Source organism: Colossoma macropomum, unplaced genomic scaffold (assembly GCF_904425465.1).
Source record: "Colossoma macropomum unplaced genomic scaffold, Colossoma_macropomum, whole genome shotgun sequence".
NCBI lineage: Eukaryota > Metazoa > Chordata > Actinopteri > Characiformes > Serrasalmidae > Colossoma > Colossoma macropomum.
Genome location: NW_023494802.1, coordinates 41,820,908 through 41,839,638, shown reverse-complemented (window position 1 = coordinate 41,839,638; position 18,731 = coordinate 41,820,908). Strand labels below are relative to the sequence as shown.

The 18,731-nt window shown below is 43.1% G+C and overlaps 2 protein-coding genes across 4 annotated transcripts; one reads left to right on the top strand and one right to left on the bottom strand.

The window, feature by feature from the left end:
• Positions 1–2,602: 2,602 nt before the first annotated feature.
• LOC118822496 (high mobility group protein B2-like) lies at positions 2,603–7,036 on the top strand. Of its 3 annotated transcripts, none has more exons than XM_036591582.1 (5): positions 2,603–2,747; positions 4,913–5,061; positions 5,162–5,313; positions 5,433–5,607; positions 6,539–7,036. In XM_036591582.1, exons 1-5 carry the CDS (start codon positions 2,711–2,713, stop codon positions 6,713–6,715), a joined length of 690 nt encoding a protein of 229 aa, XP_036447475.1. In that variant the 5' UTR covers positions 2,603–2,710; the 3' UTR covers positions 6,716–7,036. The 3 variants fall into 3 exon arrangements, with proteins under 3 accessions (XP_036447475.1, XP_036447477.1, XP_036447476.1); XM_036591584.1 differs by lacking the exon at positions 2,603–2,747 and adding an exon at positions 3,140–3,354; XM_036591583.1 differs by lacking the exon at positions 2,603–2,747 and adding an exon at positions 3,142–3,394.
• Positions 7,037–9,673: 2,637 nt separating this feature from the next.
• LOC118822495 (acidic leucine-rich nuclear phosphoprotein 32 family member B-like) lies at positions 9,674–18,481 on the bottom strand. The gene is made up of 7 exons (XM_036591581.1): positions 18,307–18,481; positions 14,394–14,543; positions 13,928–14,050; positions 13,238–13,418; positions 12,069–12,181; positions 11,671–11,737; positions 9,674–10,030 (listed from the first exon to the last, which is right to left on the bottom strand). The coding sequence occupies exons 1-7, from the start codon at positions 18,358–18,360 to the stop codon at positions 9,954–9,956; spliced, it is 765 nt and encodes a 254-aa protein (XP_036447474.1). The 5' UTR covers positions 18,361–18,481; the 3' UTR covers positions 9,674–9,953.
• Positions 18,482–18,731: the final 250 nt, after the last annotated feature.

The following is an 18,731-nucleotide window of genomic DNA, read 5'->3' as shown; positions in this document are numbered from 1 at the left end:
AATGGCTCTTCTTAACGTTTGGGTTGCTGCCCCTGGTTTAGTCCACTGTTTCAGGATTTGTGTACAGTGGTGCAGTTAAACTAAAGTGAAACCCTAAATGGTTCTGAATTATTTACTGTATTATTTACTTTTATGGGAGTTTTCTTTTCAATTATATGTAGCATATATTTTAATATGTAAATATGTTGTACAACATGTTTTATAATAAAGCTGTGTTCTCATGCACTCTTCGTGGAATCTGTCATACTGTGGACTTGTGGGTATTTAGAGTAACTCCTGTAGCAGAGACTACGCAAACTAACTGATTACCACTTTCACAGAGCAGCATTTTCTCAGTTAGCCAGATAACTTAGTCCCCAACTCAAGTCCGTCAGATATTAGAAGAGATAAGACACATTTCCCAGCAGACTTACCTGGACTCGAGCTCGATGTATGAAAAAAAGGGGGGCCTGTGGGATCCTGAACCCCTTAATTCACCTCTTGGACACAATGAATGTCTCAAAATCAAAATAAACTTGACGTTATGCTGTCACTGTTTATCTGCCTCACCCACAATCAGCTTCTGTCTCTGGTGATCTTAACTAACTAGAGCTGCAGCTCTGCTCTGCCTCAGGGTGGCGCTGTAGCAGACTGGCTCACCCAGTTGGTCCTTCATAGTCTAGAAACTGTAACTCTGCCCGGATTCCTCTGAAACGCTTTACAATGAGCTGCAGCAGATCTGTAAATCTGAAAACTCGCCCAGTTTCCCAAGAGTTTGGAGTGAAGAGTGACTGTTCCTCATTTCTCACACTGAAGACAGAAGAGGAGACGAGGAAGATCTCAGTTACTGTGAGGAAGAGCGCAGAACCGCACTAGAACAGAGACTCTACAGAAGAGGAGACGAGGAAGATCTCAGTTACTGTGAGGAAGAGCGCAGAACCGCACTAGAACAGAGACTCTACAGAAGAACAGCTGATAAAACAGACATTTTCTGACACTGAAGCAGACAGCCAATATGGGACGCCCCCAAATACCAGCGGGGATTTGAGATTAGAAGATAGTTAACTCATTATCTCAAGATAACTATCCAGAAAATAATAACTACCTCGAGGCCTCTGCGGACTTTAGTCAAGTTGTTGACAAGTTGTTATCGTGAAATAAAGAGTTAAGTATCTTGTGATAATTAACTTGTTATCTCAAGAAAGTAGTAAAAGTAGTTGACCAGCTTCATCCAAAAGATCAGCTTAATAACATACACTATATGGTCAAAAGTACTGGGACACACTTTTATCATTGAATTCTGGTGTTTCATTCAGTCTCATTGCCACAGGTGTATAAAATCAAGCAGCTAGCCACGCAGCCTGCCATTACACGCATTAGTGAAAGGATGGGTCTAAAGAGCTCAGTGAGATCCAGCGTGGTTCTGTAATAGATGCCACCGTTGACACAAGTCAGTTCATGAAATGTCTTCCCTCCTAGATCTTCCATGATCAGCTGCGAGTGATATTATTGAAAAATGTAAGCGTTTAGGACCCACAGCAACTCAGCCACGAAGTGTCAGACCACGTAAAGTTACAGAGCGGGTCGCCGAGTGCTGAGGAGTGCAGAACATAAACGTCTCCAACGCTCTGCTGATCAATAACTGCAGTGTTCAAACCTCCTCTGGCCTCAACATCAGCACAGAAGCTGAGCAGGAGCTTCAAGTCAGGGTTTCCATAGCCGAGCAGCTGCATTCAAGCCTTACATCACCAAGCACAATGCCAAGCATCAGATGGAGTGGAGTAAAGCGCCGCCACTGAACTCTGGATCAGTGGAAACGTTTTCTGTGTGTAGTGATGAATCAGCTTCTCTATCTGTCAGTCTGATGGACGAGTCTGGGTTTGGTGAATGCCAGGAGAACGTTACCTGCCTGACTGCACTGTGCCAGCTGTAGAGTTTGGTGGAGGGGGGATGATGCTATGGGGCTGTTTTTCAGGGGTTGGTCTAGAACCCTTAGTTCCAGTGAAGGGGAACCTTAATGCTTCAGCACCAAGACATTTTGGACACTTGTACATTTCCAACTTTGTGGGAACAGTTTGGGGAAGAACCTTTCCTGTTCCAGCATGACTGAGCCCCAGTGCACAGAGCAGCTCCATAAAGGCCTGACTGGGTGAGTTTGGTGTGGAAGAACCTGACTGACCCTCACAGAGCCCTGACCTCAACCCCATCCCACACCTTTGGGATGAACTAGAACGGAGATTGTGAGCCAGGACCTCTCATCAACATCAGCGTCTGACCTCACAAATGCTCTTCTGGATGAATGGGCAGAAATTCCCACAGACTCTCTCCAACATCTTGTAGAAGCTTCCCAGAAGAGTGGAAGCTGTTAGAGCTGCAAAGCGGGACCAACTCCATATTAATGCCTATGGATTTAGAATGGGATTCATCAGAGCTCCAGTGGGTGTGATGTGGAGGTGTCCCAATACTTTTGGAGTATAGTTTTCCTCCTGACTGTAATAATAACATTGCTCCATAAACCAGATGTATGTGGAGAAACGTTATGTACACAAACCACAGCGGCGGTTTAGTCTAAACCCGCCGGGCCGCGGTGACGTCACGGGCCGCTCGTCCAATCGAATCGCTGGGGCCGATCTTCAAAAGTAGCCCGATAGGCGCCCTCAGCACAACAGCAGTCTGTTGCCGTGGTAACCGAGCGGCTTCTCTCTCCGCGCTGAAGTTTGATGGCCTGTTGATGCGAAGCTGCCCTCGCTCCGCGGATCGAAGCTCAGGTCGGTCCTGCATTAATCCGGTATTCCTGCTTTAATCCGCGATGGGGCCGTGACTGCGATGCGTGTTCGGGGCGGAGGAGGCCGGGGTAGGAGAAAGAGAAAACCCTGCCGCGTAGCTCCGTCAGCCGGAGCTAGCACTCAGAAACCGCCGCGGAGGCCGATAGCGGGCGAGTTTGGTTGTTGGGGTGTTATAAAGGGTTAATATACATCTGTGTATGTTTTTGAAGCGTTATACGCGCGTCTGTGTGTGTTTATGACGCTCTGTAGCATTAGCTGCTCGGCTAACCTCATATTCGCCAGCTCATTTTTTTAATTTTCCCGGTCCACCTTAAATCGGGCAGCGGTCCCACTCTGCCTCCTCAGGCCTGGCGCGCCACAACGTAACCGCTCCACCATTTAAGGTGGACCGTGGAATTCTCCTCAGCCTCGTCAGCGCGAGCTGTTCCGCTGGGGGATGGAAAAGCGGGAAAGAGAATAGGAGAGGCCATTGTTCTAGTCGGGTTAGCATTAGCATTAGCAGCGGAGCCGTAACTGCGGGTCGACAGTCCCGTATTAGACCGATTAGACCCCGGACTCGGCGGAGACACGGCGGAGACTCGGGCCCACGGTACTGTACTCGGGCAGAACCCTCCTTAAGAGCAGTAACAGTAGGTTCTAGACATTTCACCTCTAACTTGTTCTCACTTTATCTACTTTGGGTCGGGGCTTATTTGACTATATTTAGATCTTTCGAACCGCGTGGCTAAAACTGTGACATCATTTATCAATAAATCAATAAATATATAACGTTATCTGTATAAAGACGGTTCTTTAGTGAGGGGGTTCTGTAGGGAACTGGTTGCATGGCTAAACGGTTCTTTGTGTGGCAGAATGGTTCTTCAGATTGATGGAGAACGTGTCCTATAAATAATAATGGTGCTGTATAGCACCAAATAGGGTTCTGATAGCTTGTATCAATAGAAGAACCCTTTTTGGTGCTGTGTGGAACCTTTTGCAAAAAAAGAACGGTCATGCTTACATGGTTCTTTTCACGGTGACATGGTTCTTTAGACTGATGGAAAATGCTGTATATGGTTGTTTATAGAGCCTTTCTGAAAAGGGTTCTACTTTTGGTTTGAGCTTGACCTCGTACACACTTTAAAAAGATGGTACTTTTAAGGGTTCTTTAGTAAAGAAAATGGTTCTATGTAGAAACATGAACACTCAAGGAATCCTGTGTATGATTAAAGGGTTCTTCAGATTGGAGAATGTGTTCTTCTATAAAGAACCTTTTTATAAAATGGTGCTATATAGTACCAAAAAAGGTTCCGCCAGCTTGTATTAATAGAAGAACCTTTTTGGTGCTATATGGAGCCCTTAAAAAAAACTACTGTCGTGCTTAAATGGTTCTTTCCATGGTGACACAGTTCTGTATATGGTTGTTTATAGAGCCTTTCTGAAAAGGGTTCTTCTGTTGTTATGAGCTTGACATCATACACACTTTAAAAGATGGTACTGAAAAGGGTTCTTTAGTAAAGAACATGGTTCTATGGAGAAAGATGAACACTCAAGGAATCCTTTGTATGATTAAAGGGTTCTCCAGATTGGAGAATGTGCTATTATAACAATATGGTTCTATATTACAAAATAGCACATACAACACATTTTCCATCAATTTGAAGAACTATTTAATGATGCAGAGAACCCCTTTATCATGCAGGGGGTTCTTTGAGTGTTCATGGTTCTGCATAGAAACATTTTCTTTCCTAAAGAACTCTTGAAGAACCATCACATTTGAGAGTGTAACAATAGAAGAACCTTTTTTGGTGCTGTATAGAACCCTTTTCAAAATGGTTCTATATAGAAAATACAGCCATTCTCTTTACTAAAGAACCCTTGGAGAACCATCATTTTAAGAGTGTAGTGTTTTACAGTCACACTTCTGGTGTCTAACAAAACAGCAGAAAATCTGAATTTGATTAACTTTACAACATTATATAACTACATAACTCAGCTCAACAACAAAAGGACTCAGCAGTCAAAACAGCAGCGTAGAACCTCACACGTTCTCTTAATGAAGTAACAGAACCATTAAAGCGTGGGGCGGATCGTAACTACATCCGAACGCAGACGTTTAAACTGTACTTTTCTGTTGTGAAACGTTAATAAGCTTGTTTTTTCCGCAGTCATGGTGAAAGACGCGAACAGGCCGAAAGGCAGGACCTCTGCGTACGCGTTCTTCGTCCTGTCCTGCAGGGATGAGCTCAAAAAGAAAAGCCCCACCACTCCAGTGAACTTCAGCAAGTTCTCCAAGAGCTGCTCGGAACAGTGGAAGGTGAGTCCAGCGCATGCACGGTGAAATTCAAAGCCTTGGTGGTCCTCAGCTGCAGCGTGAGGGTGGGGAGTGTCCTGAGCTCTGTGGGTGGTGTTTGCAGGCTCTGAGTCCATCAGAGAAGAAGAAGTTTGAGGACCTGGCGAAGGCTGACAAGGCTCGCTACGACGAGGAGATGAGGCACTACGTCCCCCCAAAGGGCATGGGCAAGAAGCAGAGGAAGAAGAAGGACCCCAACGCTCCCAAACGGCCCCCGTGAGTCGCACTGTTAGCACAGAGACGATCACAGACCCGTTTTTCAGTCCGTTTGTCAGAGCTGACTGATCTCTCTCTCTCTCTCTGTCTCTCTCTCTCTCTCTCTCTCTCTCCTGCAGGTCAGCGTTTTTTATCTTCTGTTCTGAACACAGACCCACGGTGAAAAGCGAGTACCCCAACTTGTCTATCGGCGAAATCGCCAAAAAGCTGGGAGAGATGTGGTCCAAGCTGGGCACGAAGGACCGCGCGCCCTTCGATCAGAAGGCCGTCCAGCTACGTGGGAAGTATGAGAAGGTGATGTTCTGCTCCGTTCTGTTCTCTCTCTCTTATCGGGGAGGCGTAGTGAGTTGGATTAGTTTCACCTGGGGAGGAACAGTAGTTTAAAGGAGAATTCCACCAAATTTTCTAAATGTCTGCATAGTTCAGTCATTCAGGGTGGTTTGATGCGAGATGGTTCATTTGTAGAGAAACTTACTGACTCTGATGTCTCTACAGTGGTGGTGATAGGAACCAGGGGTCCTGATGTCTACAACACAGATATAGACATTTTATTTACTATCCAGAACCGCCACCATACACCAGTCTTCTGAGGTTTTCATATGTGATGTTGATGATGGTAAATTTGGAAAAACAAGTTTCCTTTGGGGACTGTTTTGCCTTAGAACACCCTTAATGTATCCCTCCACCATGAACAGATCAGAATAAATTGATTATAATACTTTTAAGCCAAAACATCTCAAACCTATCATAAAACAGTGTCTCAGTCATCAGGCAGTGAATTCATAACCATTTCATGTAGGAACTTTCTGTGAGGGGACTTTTAGAGGTGGACGTCTGGTTCCTATCACCACCACTACTCTGAATGACTTTGTTTACAACTTAACCATTTAATAATGCAGAATTATTGAAAAATCAGTGGAGTTCGATTTTAATCCATCATGAATCTGCAGTGGTGTCACTTTTACAGTCTGACAGTGTTGGTAAGTAATAAATATGATCCTCTGGGATTTTGAAGGAACTCAGATGCTTCATTCCGAACTGGTTGATGAATTAAATCGCACTTATTACGATACACAACCTTCTCTGGTTACACTAATACAGCTCCAGTAAAGCTACTGATGATCTAGTGTGATTATTTTGCCCACCTGAGCACCATCACAGTCTAAGTATCGCCGGTTTGCCTCACGTGTGTCTCTGGAGTCTGAACAGTGTCTGTGTTGTGCAGGATGTCGCCGCGTACCGCGCTGGAGGCGGAGCTCCTAAAAGAGGACCCGGCCGACCCACAGGCTCCACCAAGAAAGCCCAGGCAGACCCTGACGACGACGAGGATGACGACGATGAGGACGAAGACGAGGAGGACGAGGACGAAGAGGAGGAGGATGAAGATGATGACGACAAGTAGAGGGGGGCTCGCGTGTTGGCTCTGCTGCGTTTCTGCAGGCTTACCTAGCCGGGCGGAGCTTTTAGAGTGTGTGCTGGTTGGGTTATTATTCTTGCTGTCCATCGTTTCAGGATCTGTGTACAGTCGTGTGGGAAGTTCTGTTTCTGTTTTATTCTCATTTTTTTAAAACTCTAAAACAGTGTAAGCAATAACTTTGAAACGAAGCGGTTTTGATTTCTTTATTTTTATAAGAGTTTTTGTTTCGGAAATGTGTAGAGTACTCGTCTCTTCTTTTGTTTTTGGTTTTTTTAATAATAAAGCTGTGTTCTTATGCACTCTTCATGGAATCCGTCGTGTGGTTGACTTACAGCTCCAGTTTTAAATGAGTCTCCAGTTTAAATTTAGACCGCTAGTCCTTTATAAAGACCCTGCAGAGCAGCTACTGGACTTCAGACAGGTCCTGATGTGGTAGGTGTTCATGGACAATCGCTGTAAACTGAAGAAAGTAGACGTCTTGATGTTTTAGATTGTATGAGGCCAACATTCATATAAACAGGCAACATTATTCAGTCCTATAAAATGTGTAGAACAGTTAATATTGTTCTAGAACAGTGTTCCACTTTCACACTGCAGTCAACCAGATAATCTCAAGTCCATCAAACAGCAGAAGAGAACACGTTTCTATTGATCTTCACTGTTTGTGTAGGTCTGGCTGTTCAGTATTCACTGTTTAGGTTACACGTTTGTGGAGAATTTAGCGTGTGACCCACTTACGGACCCTCGGGACCACTTCCCTATGGATTAAGTCTACACTCTTAAAAAGGTGGTGATTCAAGGGTTCTAAAAAAATCCTATATAGAACCATGAGCACTCAATAACATGGTTAAAGGGTTCTTTGGACTGATAGACAACGTGCTGTGGATGGTTCTATATACAACCTTTTTGAAAGGGTTCTATATGGCACCCAAAAGGGTTCTATATAAAACCATCTGTAGCACATACATGCACGTTTTCCATCAATCTGAAGAACCCTTTCATAATGCAAAGAACCTTTTAATCATGCTCCGAGTTCTTTGAGTGTTCATGGTTCTATATAGATCCATTTTCCTCACTAAAGAACCCTTGAAGCATCACCTTTTTAAGAGTCTAGTCTCGGACTGGTTTGTAATGCTGGTGGTGTTTCACCATTGAAGATCTCACTGGAATTTGACTGATAATAGTCTTTTTAAGAGAGGCTGTTTACATTATGGTTCTGAAGTTCTCAAAGGCTCTGATCTTCACTAAAGGAGCATTTAACTGACCTTTTTCAGGATTAATGAAGCAGGAAATAGTTAAGATGTAACCAGAGTCATTCAGAGAGGTTTGATGTTCTAGATAAACTTACCAAGTCAGAGCTGTTCACAGTGGTGGTGATAGGAACCAGACGTCCACCTCTAAAAGCTCCCTCACAGAAAGTTCCTACATGAAATGGTTATGAATTCACTGCCTGATGACTGAGACACTGTTTTATGATCGTTTAGAGAACTTAAACTCCATTCATGGTGGAGGGATACATGCAGGGCGCTGTGAGGCAAAATAGTCCCCAAAGAAAACTTATTATTTCAGATTTTCCACTATTTTCATCATCAACATTCATATAAACTCAGAAGACTCGTGTAGGTTCACTGGTGGTTCTGGATAGTAAATAAAATGTCTATATTTGTGTTGTAGTCATGGCGACCCCTGGTTCCCATCACCACCACTGTAAAGACATCTGAACCATTTCACACCAAACCACTCTGAATCTCTGCTTCATCTGAACTGCGTATTTGTGGTGGACTTCCCCTTTGACTGCATATTATATTGGTAAGATCAATAACACAACCCTTAAATGAGAACTGTCCAATAACAGTGTCCCTCCTGTATGGTGACAAATGTGACATCACACGGTTTAATTCCAATCAATTCAACTTCAGATTAAAACGTATTGAATCTAAAATATACGGTTGTTTAATTGAGCTAAAGTCAGGAACAAGACAGAGGAGTGAAGCACTAAAGCTTGAATATGTATGAGATTAAATTAATATAGTTGTGTTTTAATATTGATAAATCATCAGTGTCCATATGAAGCGTTATTGTAGGTGAACTTTTACAGTTCTACTTTGTGCTGTATGTGAGCTACAATCTCCTGACGTTTAACCCCCCCCACAAATATTCACTGTACACTCTAAAAAAAGACCTTCAGCGGTTCTTTAGTAAATAAAATGGCTCTGTATAGAACTATAAACACTCGAAGAACCCTTTGCATGATTAAAGGATTTGTTGCATCATAAAATGGTTCTTCAGATTGATAGAGAATGTGCTACAGATGGTTCTATATAATCCATCTATATAGAAATGGGTTTACTGTTACAAGCTTGACATCAAAACAAAAGAACGCTTTTTGGTGCTTTACAGAACCATATACAGCACATTCTCCATCAGTCTGAAGAACCATTTCACTAGGAAAAAAATCCTTATATCATGCAAAGGGTTCTATTAGTGTTCTTGGTTCTATACAGAACCATTTTCTTTACTAAAGAGCCGCTGAAGAACCACCTTTAAGTGTAGTATCTGCATTTGGAGGGAAGAATATGATGTCCTTTAAGCTGGAGACGGGCGATATGGCAAAAATGTAATATCACGATTCTTCAGAATGTTCTGACAATACACGATAAAATTAATTAGACCTTCGCCAAGTTGGAACAAACTATTAAATTACGAATCCATTTAATTGTATTTAGCAGTTCATACTCTGTGCTGCTAAATATGTATAATTATGCTCTTTAGTTAAACACGCAGTTAGGAAGTGTTTAAGATCTGACGACATCCACGATACGCTCAAAAAACCTTACCGTGATTAATTTACCGCGAAAACGATAAATACCGTCAGCCCTACTTCAGGCTTTTGAGCTGCATAGTGATCATCCTTTACACAAACCATTAAAACATACAACAGCGTAACTAATAGAAAAGATTTTATTTACAAAAATTCATTTGGTTTTGATGTAAGAAAAAAATTACAACAGAGGTGAAGCAGTTAGCGAGTATAAAACGGGAAGAGAAGCTTATAAAAGAGTTTAACGTCAAGTCAAAACGTTCTTTTTAAAATAATACCTCAGTGAATTCTATACTTCAGTATCAAAACACACTCGACCGGCACCGAGAGGCACACGCGCAACACCTAACACTCAAACACACCTCTCACACTCTCACACACACGGCAGACATGAGACGGAGATCAATCTTCATCGTCCTCATCCTCGTCCTCATCCTCAGGGTCTCTTTTCCTCTTCTCTCCTTTGTTCTCTTCCTCTTCTGCAGGGAGACAATTCAGATTGACCCATCAACAACACAGCAAACTCATCAGATCCTAATAAGGCTGGGCCTACACATGACGTTTTGCCTGATTTTAACCCCGATTTGCTCCTGGCGTCAAATTTTCACAACCTGAAGTGATTTTCCAGATCGGGAGTTCGATCGGAAGCGACTGACGGTGCGGATGATCTGGAGCGAGAGGAGAAACGAGTGAATCTTTAGCCCCCGATCAGATCAAACTCTGGATTTTGAATATTTACGACTCAAAAAGAGTCCTGCTGTGTAAGACTGTCAGAGATTTACCCAACAAGTGATTCAAACAGCCAATCAGAGAGCAGGAAGAGCAGAGAAACAGGAGAAAAGACAAACGAAGAGCAGAGCAGAGACAGAGGAGCTGGGAGTAAAACAGCAGATAAGAGCCGAAATCATGATTATCATGTTTATAATTTGATCCAGATCAGCTCTCTTTACAGCTTCAGCTCAGCTGCAGGTCTGCAGTGAAATATTTGTCCAGCTCTCACTGAATCAGCGCTTCTCACCACAGTTTGAGCTTTTGCTGCACATTAAAGCCCAAACAGGTCCAGTAAGTTCAGCTCCGTGAGACCTGAGGAGTTCTGGGAGTTTGAGTGGGATTTTGAAACCCATTCTGTGTGTTATTCCCTCTCTTTGCCTTGTCGTCTAGTCTGAGCGCCTCACGGCGAAAAGACAAGGAATTCTGGAACAAACAGACGTTACATTTGTGAAGCTCTCCGTTTTATGGATCCGTAAAGATTCAGAATATCGTGCAGTGACGCCCAGCCTAACAGATCATGAATTTCTGCCAAAAAGAAAAAATAATCAGATCTGAGGAAAAACCCAAACCGATACTTGATATAGTCGCCGTACTCCTGAAGAAAATACTGCTCTTCTGCTAAAACATCTGGATTTTATTCCTGCATTTGTAGCATCTAACAATAAAATGTTCCTCTTCTCTTAGTTTATAATCCAAATTTCTGCATTGTTTAAATTTGTGCTAATCAGCCGCTGCACAAGCATCGCAGATACAGACACTGAAATTCTGGACAATCCTGGTCAGATTACATTTTGTTGAAAAACACGTAAACTGTGACCTGTGAAAAAGTTACAGCACATTTATTTAATTTCAATTAAGCAAATAAACAGAAATAATGGTTTAAAAATTAGCAGAGAAATACCCTGAAATGGCCCCTGCAGTCTGCAGGACATTTTCACTTAGAAAAACCAGCAGAGCATGAAATTTGACCAGGGGTGCCCACATTTTTTGCAAACAACTATGCTTGTGAACACCGGAAAATCTGATATAGACGTCCTAAATCGCTGCGTCCATAGTTCCCACTCAGCGTGGCGCAGCCGTCTCTGGGTGGCACTGATAACATCCAGTATCGCTGTATTTTCCTAATACATTACATAATGTTTGTTAATGTAAATATAAGTGGTCCCAGGCTTCCTGAGAGCTGCTACATCATAAAACATCCTACAAACATGGACACAATTCTGGACTGTTCTTTCAAAACAATCTGAAGTGCTCAGACGGTACATGTAGTCTGAGATGAGACAGAGGTAAGTGATTAGCTTTAAAATCCCACTAGAAGAATAAAAAACTCAATAAGAAACAAACTAACCATCCTCGTCCTCCTCCTCGTCATCATCCTCATCGTCCACCTCTTCCTCCTGACCAGAGTCTTCCTCCTGAGAGAGAGAGAGAGACAGAGAGAGAGAGAGAGAGAGAGAGAGAGAGAGATATTCAGTTTGTTCTCCCTCATCACTCAAAGCCCTTGAAGCAGTCTCTCAGAACTGTATTTTCACTTCTCCAACAGTTTCAAATCCATCCAGCCCACATTTCCTTTTCCCCACAAGCTTCTGATGGTTATCAAAGCATAAAAGCCTCCAGCAGGTGGCGCATGTCAGCCAGGAGATGGACGGCTACAGGAATGTGGAGAGCTAATGCTGGTTTATATGATAAACTACAATATTTCTGCTAAAAATAAAACAAAAACAAATAAAAATCTTGACCATTTACCTCATCCCCACTCACATCGTCCTCCTCCGCATCTTCATCATCATCTTCATCAAAATCCTCCTCTTCCCCATCTTCGTCGTCATCATCCTCCTCTTCCTCTCCCTCCGAGTTCACTTTAGAGACAAAATAACATGAGAAGCAGTGAATAACAGACTAACGTTAAAGGTAGATTATGGGTAGAATAACGCTGGTTAACATTAGGGTGGATTATGTATGAGGTAAACTCTGAAGGAAGATGGGGTGGAGCAGCCAGAGATGAAGGAAGAGAGTTCCATAGTTTAAGGGCCACAACACAAAGACCTGCCCCCAAAAAGTGGAGCAGTCAAAGGCAGGGACCACCAAGATGCCCACATAGAGGACAGAGTACGATCTGGAGTTTGAGGGGAGAAGGAGGTCAGATAAATAAGACTGTAGATTACTGATGGTTATTGTTGGGTAGATCAATTGTAGATTATTGGTGGTTAAGGCTGGGTTAGATTATGTGTAGAATATCGGTGGTTTAGGTTGGGATGGGTTATATGTAGATTACTGGTGGTTAAGGTTGATTAACGGTGGATTACGTGTAGATTATTGGTGGTTTAGGTTGGGGTGGATTAAGGTCGATTAAGGGTAGATTATATGTAGATCATATGTAGATTATTGGTGGTTTAGGTTGGGGAGGATTACGTGTAGATTATTGGTGGTTTAGGTTGGGGAGGATTACGTGTAGATTATTGGTGGTTTAGGTTGGGGAGGATTACGTGTAGATTATTGGTGGTTTAGGTTGAGGTGGATTAAGGTCGATTAAGGGTAGATTATATGTGGATCATATGTAGATTATCGGTGGTTTCGGTTGGGGTGGATTACCTGTAGATTATTGGTGGTTAAGGTCGATGAAGGGTAAATTATGTGTAGATTATTGGTGTTTTAGGTTGGGGAGGATTACGTGTAGATTATTGGTGGTTTAGGTTGGGGTGGATTAAGGTCGATTAAGGGTAAGATAATTGGTTGAGTACTGTTTGTTAAAGTTATAAAATTTCAGCCCATTTTTTTCAACTAAACACGGCTCCTTTTAATCAGGTGTTTGAGTAGTTAAATCACCGAACTACCCAGAACAGCAGCTGGACTGAACAGCACTGGTGAGCTCTGGACTTTGCTGTGTGATGTTCTGTAAGACTGTCAGTACTAACCTTCATCCTCGTCTTCCTCGCCTCCCTCTCCGTCCGAGTCAGACACCTCTCGGTCCTCAGGGTCATAGCCGTCCAGGTAGGTGATCTGTGGGAGGAGCTTAAACACACTTCCTCTGTAGTCGTCCAGGGTCGTGACCTCACAGTTGAAAAGGTCAAGACTCTTCAGGCGATTTAAGTTTCTCTGGAGGAGAGAGATCACATCACATCACATCACATCACAACACATCACATCACAACACAACACATCACATCACATCACAACACATCACATCACAACACATCACATCACATCACAACACCCTCAATTCAGCTGCCTATTCTATATGCCTTAACTTCATATTGCAGATCTCGTTAAAGCTAAATCCAGTAATTTTCTACAACTGCACTGAAATCTTTTCCACAAGTGAACATAAAGAATATATATAGTGCCAGACAACATATCTATTTACATTCTAGAACACAGGTTCCCACCCCTGGTCCTGGAGGACCCCCAGTCCGGCACATTTAAGTGTTTTCCTGCTTAAAAACACCCACTTCAACAAAGGAAGGGGTGGTTAATTAGCAGATTATTTGGATCAGGTGTGTTGGGAGCAGAGAAAACACTAAGGCATGGGCAGAGGTTCTCCAGGACCTGGGCGTCACGACCCTGGACGACCTCTGTCCTAAAAGGGTTTCAGATTTAAGGCTCACCAGCGGTTCGAGGGTGGACAGGTCTTTGAGTTTGTTTCCGCTGAGGTTGAGGTGTGTGAGGTTGGGGAGCTTCTCTGACAAAACCTCGAGTCCTCCTGAGATTCGGTTATCACTCAACTCCAGCTGCTCACAGAGGAGACACAACAAACACCACCACCAGTTTAGAGAGCCGCACCACGACCAGAACCAACATTAAAGCTTTATAAAACTAAAACGCCATACTTCTGTTTCCTGTAGAGGATGTGTTAAATTATTCTCACTTAGAAATTCAAAACATGTAATTTAACTGGGGGGTATTCAAACATTTGCACAAGACTGCGCAAATTAATCTCTACCAATTTACTGAAGAGATTTACTGTTTTTTATTTAAGAAAGACAGTAATTGGGACTGTCCTAAACAAGTGCTGGAGAAGAAACATGACGAAAGAGTCCGTATCTCAGTGAAAATCATCACTCTGACGCTCACCTTCTTCAGTTTGGCTAGTTTGGGAAGGTTAGTGATGGACGTCAGACCAACATTTATCAAACTGAGGAACTCCAGATTCACGAAGTCCGCCGTGAGGCCCTCGATCTTCCCCTCGTCTGACCGACAGTTATCCAGCACCAGCTCCCTCACCTGAGGACAAACAAAAGAAATAAAGAGTCAATGAGGCTCCTGTTCATTAGTTCCAGTCTTAAAATGTGATTGGCTGAGAGGTATTATACTGATACCAGCACTCTGGCCCTATTTTTCAGTATTTCCCCTGTGACCTAATATACATACATGCATACAAACGTTTAACTTAATATAACAAAACACTTAATTAGAACAATTTAAAATGCTGTTTAAACTTTGTATTAACATCCGACCACCAAGATCTAATTGCAGACATCCAATCAAGACGGCACGTTCACTCCTGCCCTTTTCAAACGCAGCTACTGCGCATACTGAAATAAATCACATTTCACCAGGTGACATTTACGTTTTTAAATCTAGAGCAGAGACGGCAGAGCTACACAAAACGTGCTGCGTTTTGCAATCGTGGTGGACAAAGCAAAAAAGACATGTTATGTAACTCAGGTTAAAAACAAATCCAGAGGCTAATAAACACATTTGTGGTGCTAACTAGCATTACTGATACAGTCCTAACCTCAACTGATCAGACATGTTGTTATAGGAATAAGTCAGCTAGAGAGACACAATTAAATAGCCCACTTTTAGACATCCACCTCTGAAAAACTTAATTTCAAAACGTTCACCTTTAAAATATATCAGATGGGGGCTTTCCTAGCCTTTAAACCAGAAAATCACGCTTTAGTGAGTACTGTGGCACCAACAGTTTTTTGGCTCACCAATTGAGCATGCGTACGTAATGATTAGACTTGTTCTGAATGACCGAGGGTCACTTTAAGATGTTAATAACGCACAGCAACAACTAAATTATATCATAGCGTGAATTAATTTCAGTCTCACAGCACTTTAGAAGTCATGCCCATGTTTAATAGCAGCTCCCGGGCCTGGAGCTCCCACGTCCTGCATAAATTACCGCTCACCTGCTAAAACAAGCACTTCAGTTTAAAAAGGGCCTGTTTAATTAGTTTCCTCAGGGGTCCAGACACGACCTCGTAACCAGAATACACATCAGGAGACGGCCTGCTGATACGTTTGGCGCTCAATCACAGCAAAATCTGACGCCAAATCTGACTTTGTTACCAAACTTTAAACGAACATTTCAGGAACACAGTTTGATTCGGGTTTTTAGATTGTGTGTGATGCACAAAACACTTCAAACACTCTGTTAGAAGACAGGAACTCAGGAGGAGAGAGAGGCCCAGGCTTGTTTGCACATCATCTTGAATGTAAACCTAGTTTCCTTTCTTCCTCTGGCTGATTTCTCCTCAGCCGTCACACAGCGGCCCATGGGATGCGGGCATGTCAAACCGGGGACCTTCTGGGCCAAAGTGCTGGAGATCAGCGTTAAATCTCATCAAACAAAACAGCAGGTCTGAATTTACTTCATGAAGGCCTTACTGATGAGCTGATGCAGGTGTGTTTAATGAGGCTGTGAGCTGAAGTCTGTGCTTTGGCCCACGAGGACTGGAGCCTGACACACGTGACGTAATGTGTTCTCTGCAGATGTGAGGGACTTTTCAGCCACGCTATCTTACAGGACACCAACATTGGGCGCATGGACAGTCAGACAGTGTTGATAAGGGTGCCACTGATGCCATTTCGAGCTCTGATTTCACCAGACATTGAGCTTATTAGGAAATTTCAACCTAAAGTCTGTTCTCACCTTAATAAGCTTCCATTCACAACCACATTTAGGCCAAATAATCAGGGCACGGGTTCTCCAGGATCAGGACAGGAAGTTACTGTTTCATGGTATTATTTTCTTGTGCTTTGGAAACTTAAAATGTGCTGTTTTCCTTTGATATTTAACTACAGAGGGGTTTAACTGAGAGCTGTGTGCACACTTACCTGATTAAAAACACATGGCAGTTTAATGTATGATGTGTTTATATCACAAACTAGAGTTAATCTTAGCAGGAAGGACATTGTGGAGACTGCATGTTGTTGATGGGGCAGGAATGATTTCAACAAGCACTTAAAACTTCATATTCAGTTCTTCACCACAGGCTGGAGACCCTGAACAAGCCTCTCAGTGTGCTGTAGTTATCAGATTAGCAGATCATGGTCTGCTCTGGGTCAAAGTTCAACCCTTAAATATTTTGGCACTGGCATTTTAAATATTCATTATGCAGAAATTAGCAATTCAAAACAATCTGGAGTCCTGAATGAAAATGCCCACCATTTAACCCTCAACAACTTCAGTTGAAGGGGAACTCCACCAAAAATTCTGTTTAATTAAGTGGTTAAAATGTAAACAGAGTCATTCAGAGCGGTTTGGTGTGAAACGCACCAGAACTGCTCACAGTGGTGGTGATAGGAACCAGACGTCCACCTCTAAAAGCTCCCAGCTGAAATGGTTATGAATTCACTGCCTGATGACTGAGACACTGTTTTATGATCGTTTAGAGAACTTAAACTCCATTCATGGTGGAGGGATACATGCAGGGCGCTGTGAGGCAAAATAGTCCCCAAAGAAAACTTATTATTTCAGATTTTCCACTATTTTCATCATCAACATTCATATAAACTCAGAAGACTCGTGTAGGTTCACTGGTGGTTCTGGATAGTAAATAAAATGTCTATATTTGTGTTGTAGTCATGGCGACCCCTGGTTCCTATCACCACCACTGTACAGACATCTGAACCATTTCACACCAAACCTCTCTGAATGACTGAACAGGTTAAAATTTGCGTGGACTTTCCCTTTGAAAGCAAGTGGAATAACATGACCCATAAGCGAGCATTGTCCAAAAATATCGGCTCTCATCTATAATATGACAAAAAAATGAACCTCAACACTTTCAAAATTAATAACCAGTATGTTTATGGAGTTACTATGCACCGGTTGCTTACACGCTCGATGTAACTGGTCTGTTTTATTATATTTTTATTAATCTCAACCACAGAATTTGAAAATTTGGTGGAGCTCCACTTTAAAGTCGACATTTCGGCATTACCGAATGGTGAAGATGTTCAGAAAACACTTTAAAGGCTATTGCCGAGCATAAAAACACAAGTTTATGGCAGAAAAAGAACATTTTTCCCCATAAAACAGAGTTATAAGAGTCAGTTACCTCAGTTAGCTCAGTTAGCACCGTTAGCCGCTCCGTCAGCGCCACTGTCTCTCAGTCGAATGGCTGTGGCGGGAACAGGCTAAGCTAACCGCTAGCTAAGTTGGCTGTTAGGCGGATTTACTGAAGCTGTTCTGAAGCTCTGAGCTGCTTATAACGCCTCACAGTCACGGTTATGAAGTTTAAAAACACAGCGACCCGATTTAAGCGGTCTTTTGTCGCAGTAAACGCGGAATAACCGATCAGCCGCTGAAGTTAAACTGATTGAGTCAGTCCGGACTGAACGGCTCAAACTGACCGAGCAGCGAGTCTGTTTCACAGCGCAGCCCGAACCGCTTTACCGACACGGGAACAGCCGAACCGCACAGGGAAACGCCGCAGACATCGGCTTCCTTTTCGCCAGATTCTCGTTCGAATTTCCCCGGTCCACCTTAAATATTGCATTGAATGGAATTGCTGCACAGCTTAAGGTGGACCGGGAACATTCGAACAAGAAGCTGAGCTCAGCCTCGCCAAATGAAGCCGGTTTCTCCGCGACCACCCGGCAGCACAAAACGGTCTCGGCAAACTTTCAGAAGACCACAGTTCTGTCTGTGGCTGAGATCACAGCACCATGCGGCCCCTCTGCAAGTTCTAGCTAATGTTCTAAAGTGATCAGAGCTGCTCGTCTCGCGGTTCTGGTCTGTCTCACTCACGTCTGAGGGCGTCCTGTTCCGGAGCTCCAGGTGGATCCTCTTCTTCATGTCCATTTCCACAGGCTTTTCTGTTATCTTAGCGAACTAGTTCACCACAAAGACACGGAGCCACACAAAGGCGAGCTCGGTGAGCAGAACCGCGGGGTTTGAATGAGTTTTGGGACTCAATAGCGCCGCCCTGCGAGAACACGGCGGAGAAGCGCTGAGATCTGGGTTTTTATCTGAATGGCGCCACCTCGTGGCAACAAGCGAGCTCCACTGCTAATGGCATTGTGATATAAACTGAGTCTGTTCTACAGTTTCTCGTTAGGCTGAATGAATAACTGACTCTAAATGTAGGTATTGTGATATAAACCGAGTCTGTTCTACAGTTTCTCATTAGGCTGAATGAATGACCGACTCTAAATGTAGATATTGTGATATAA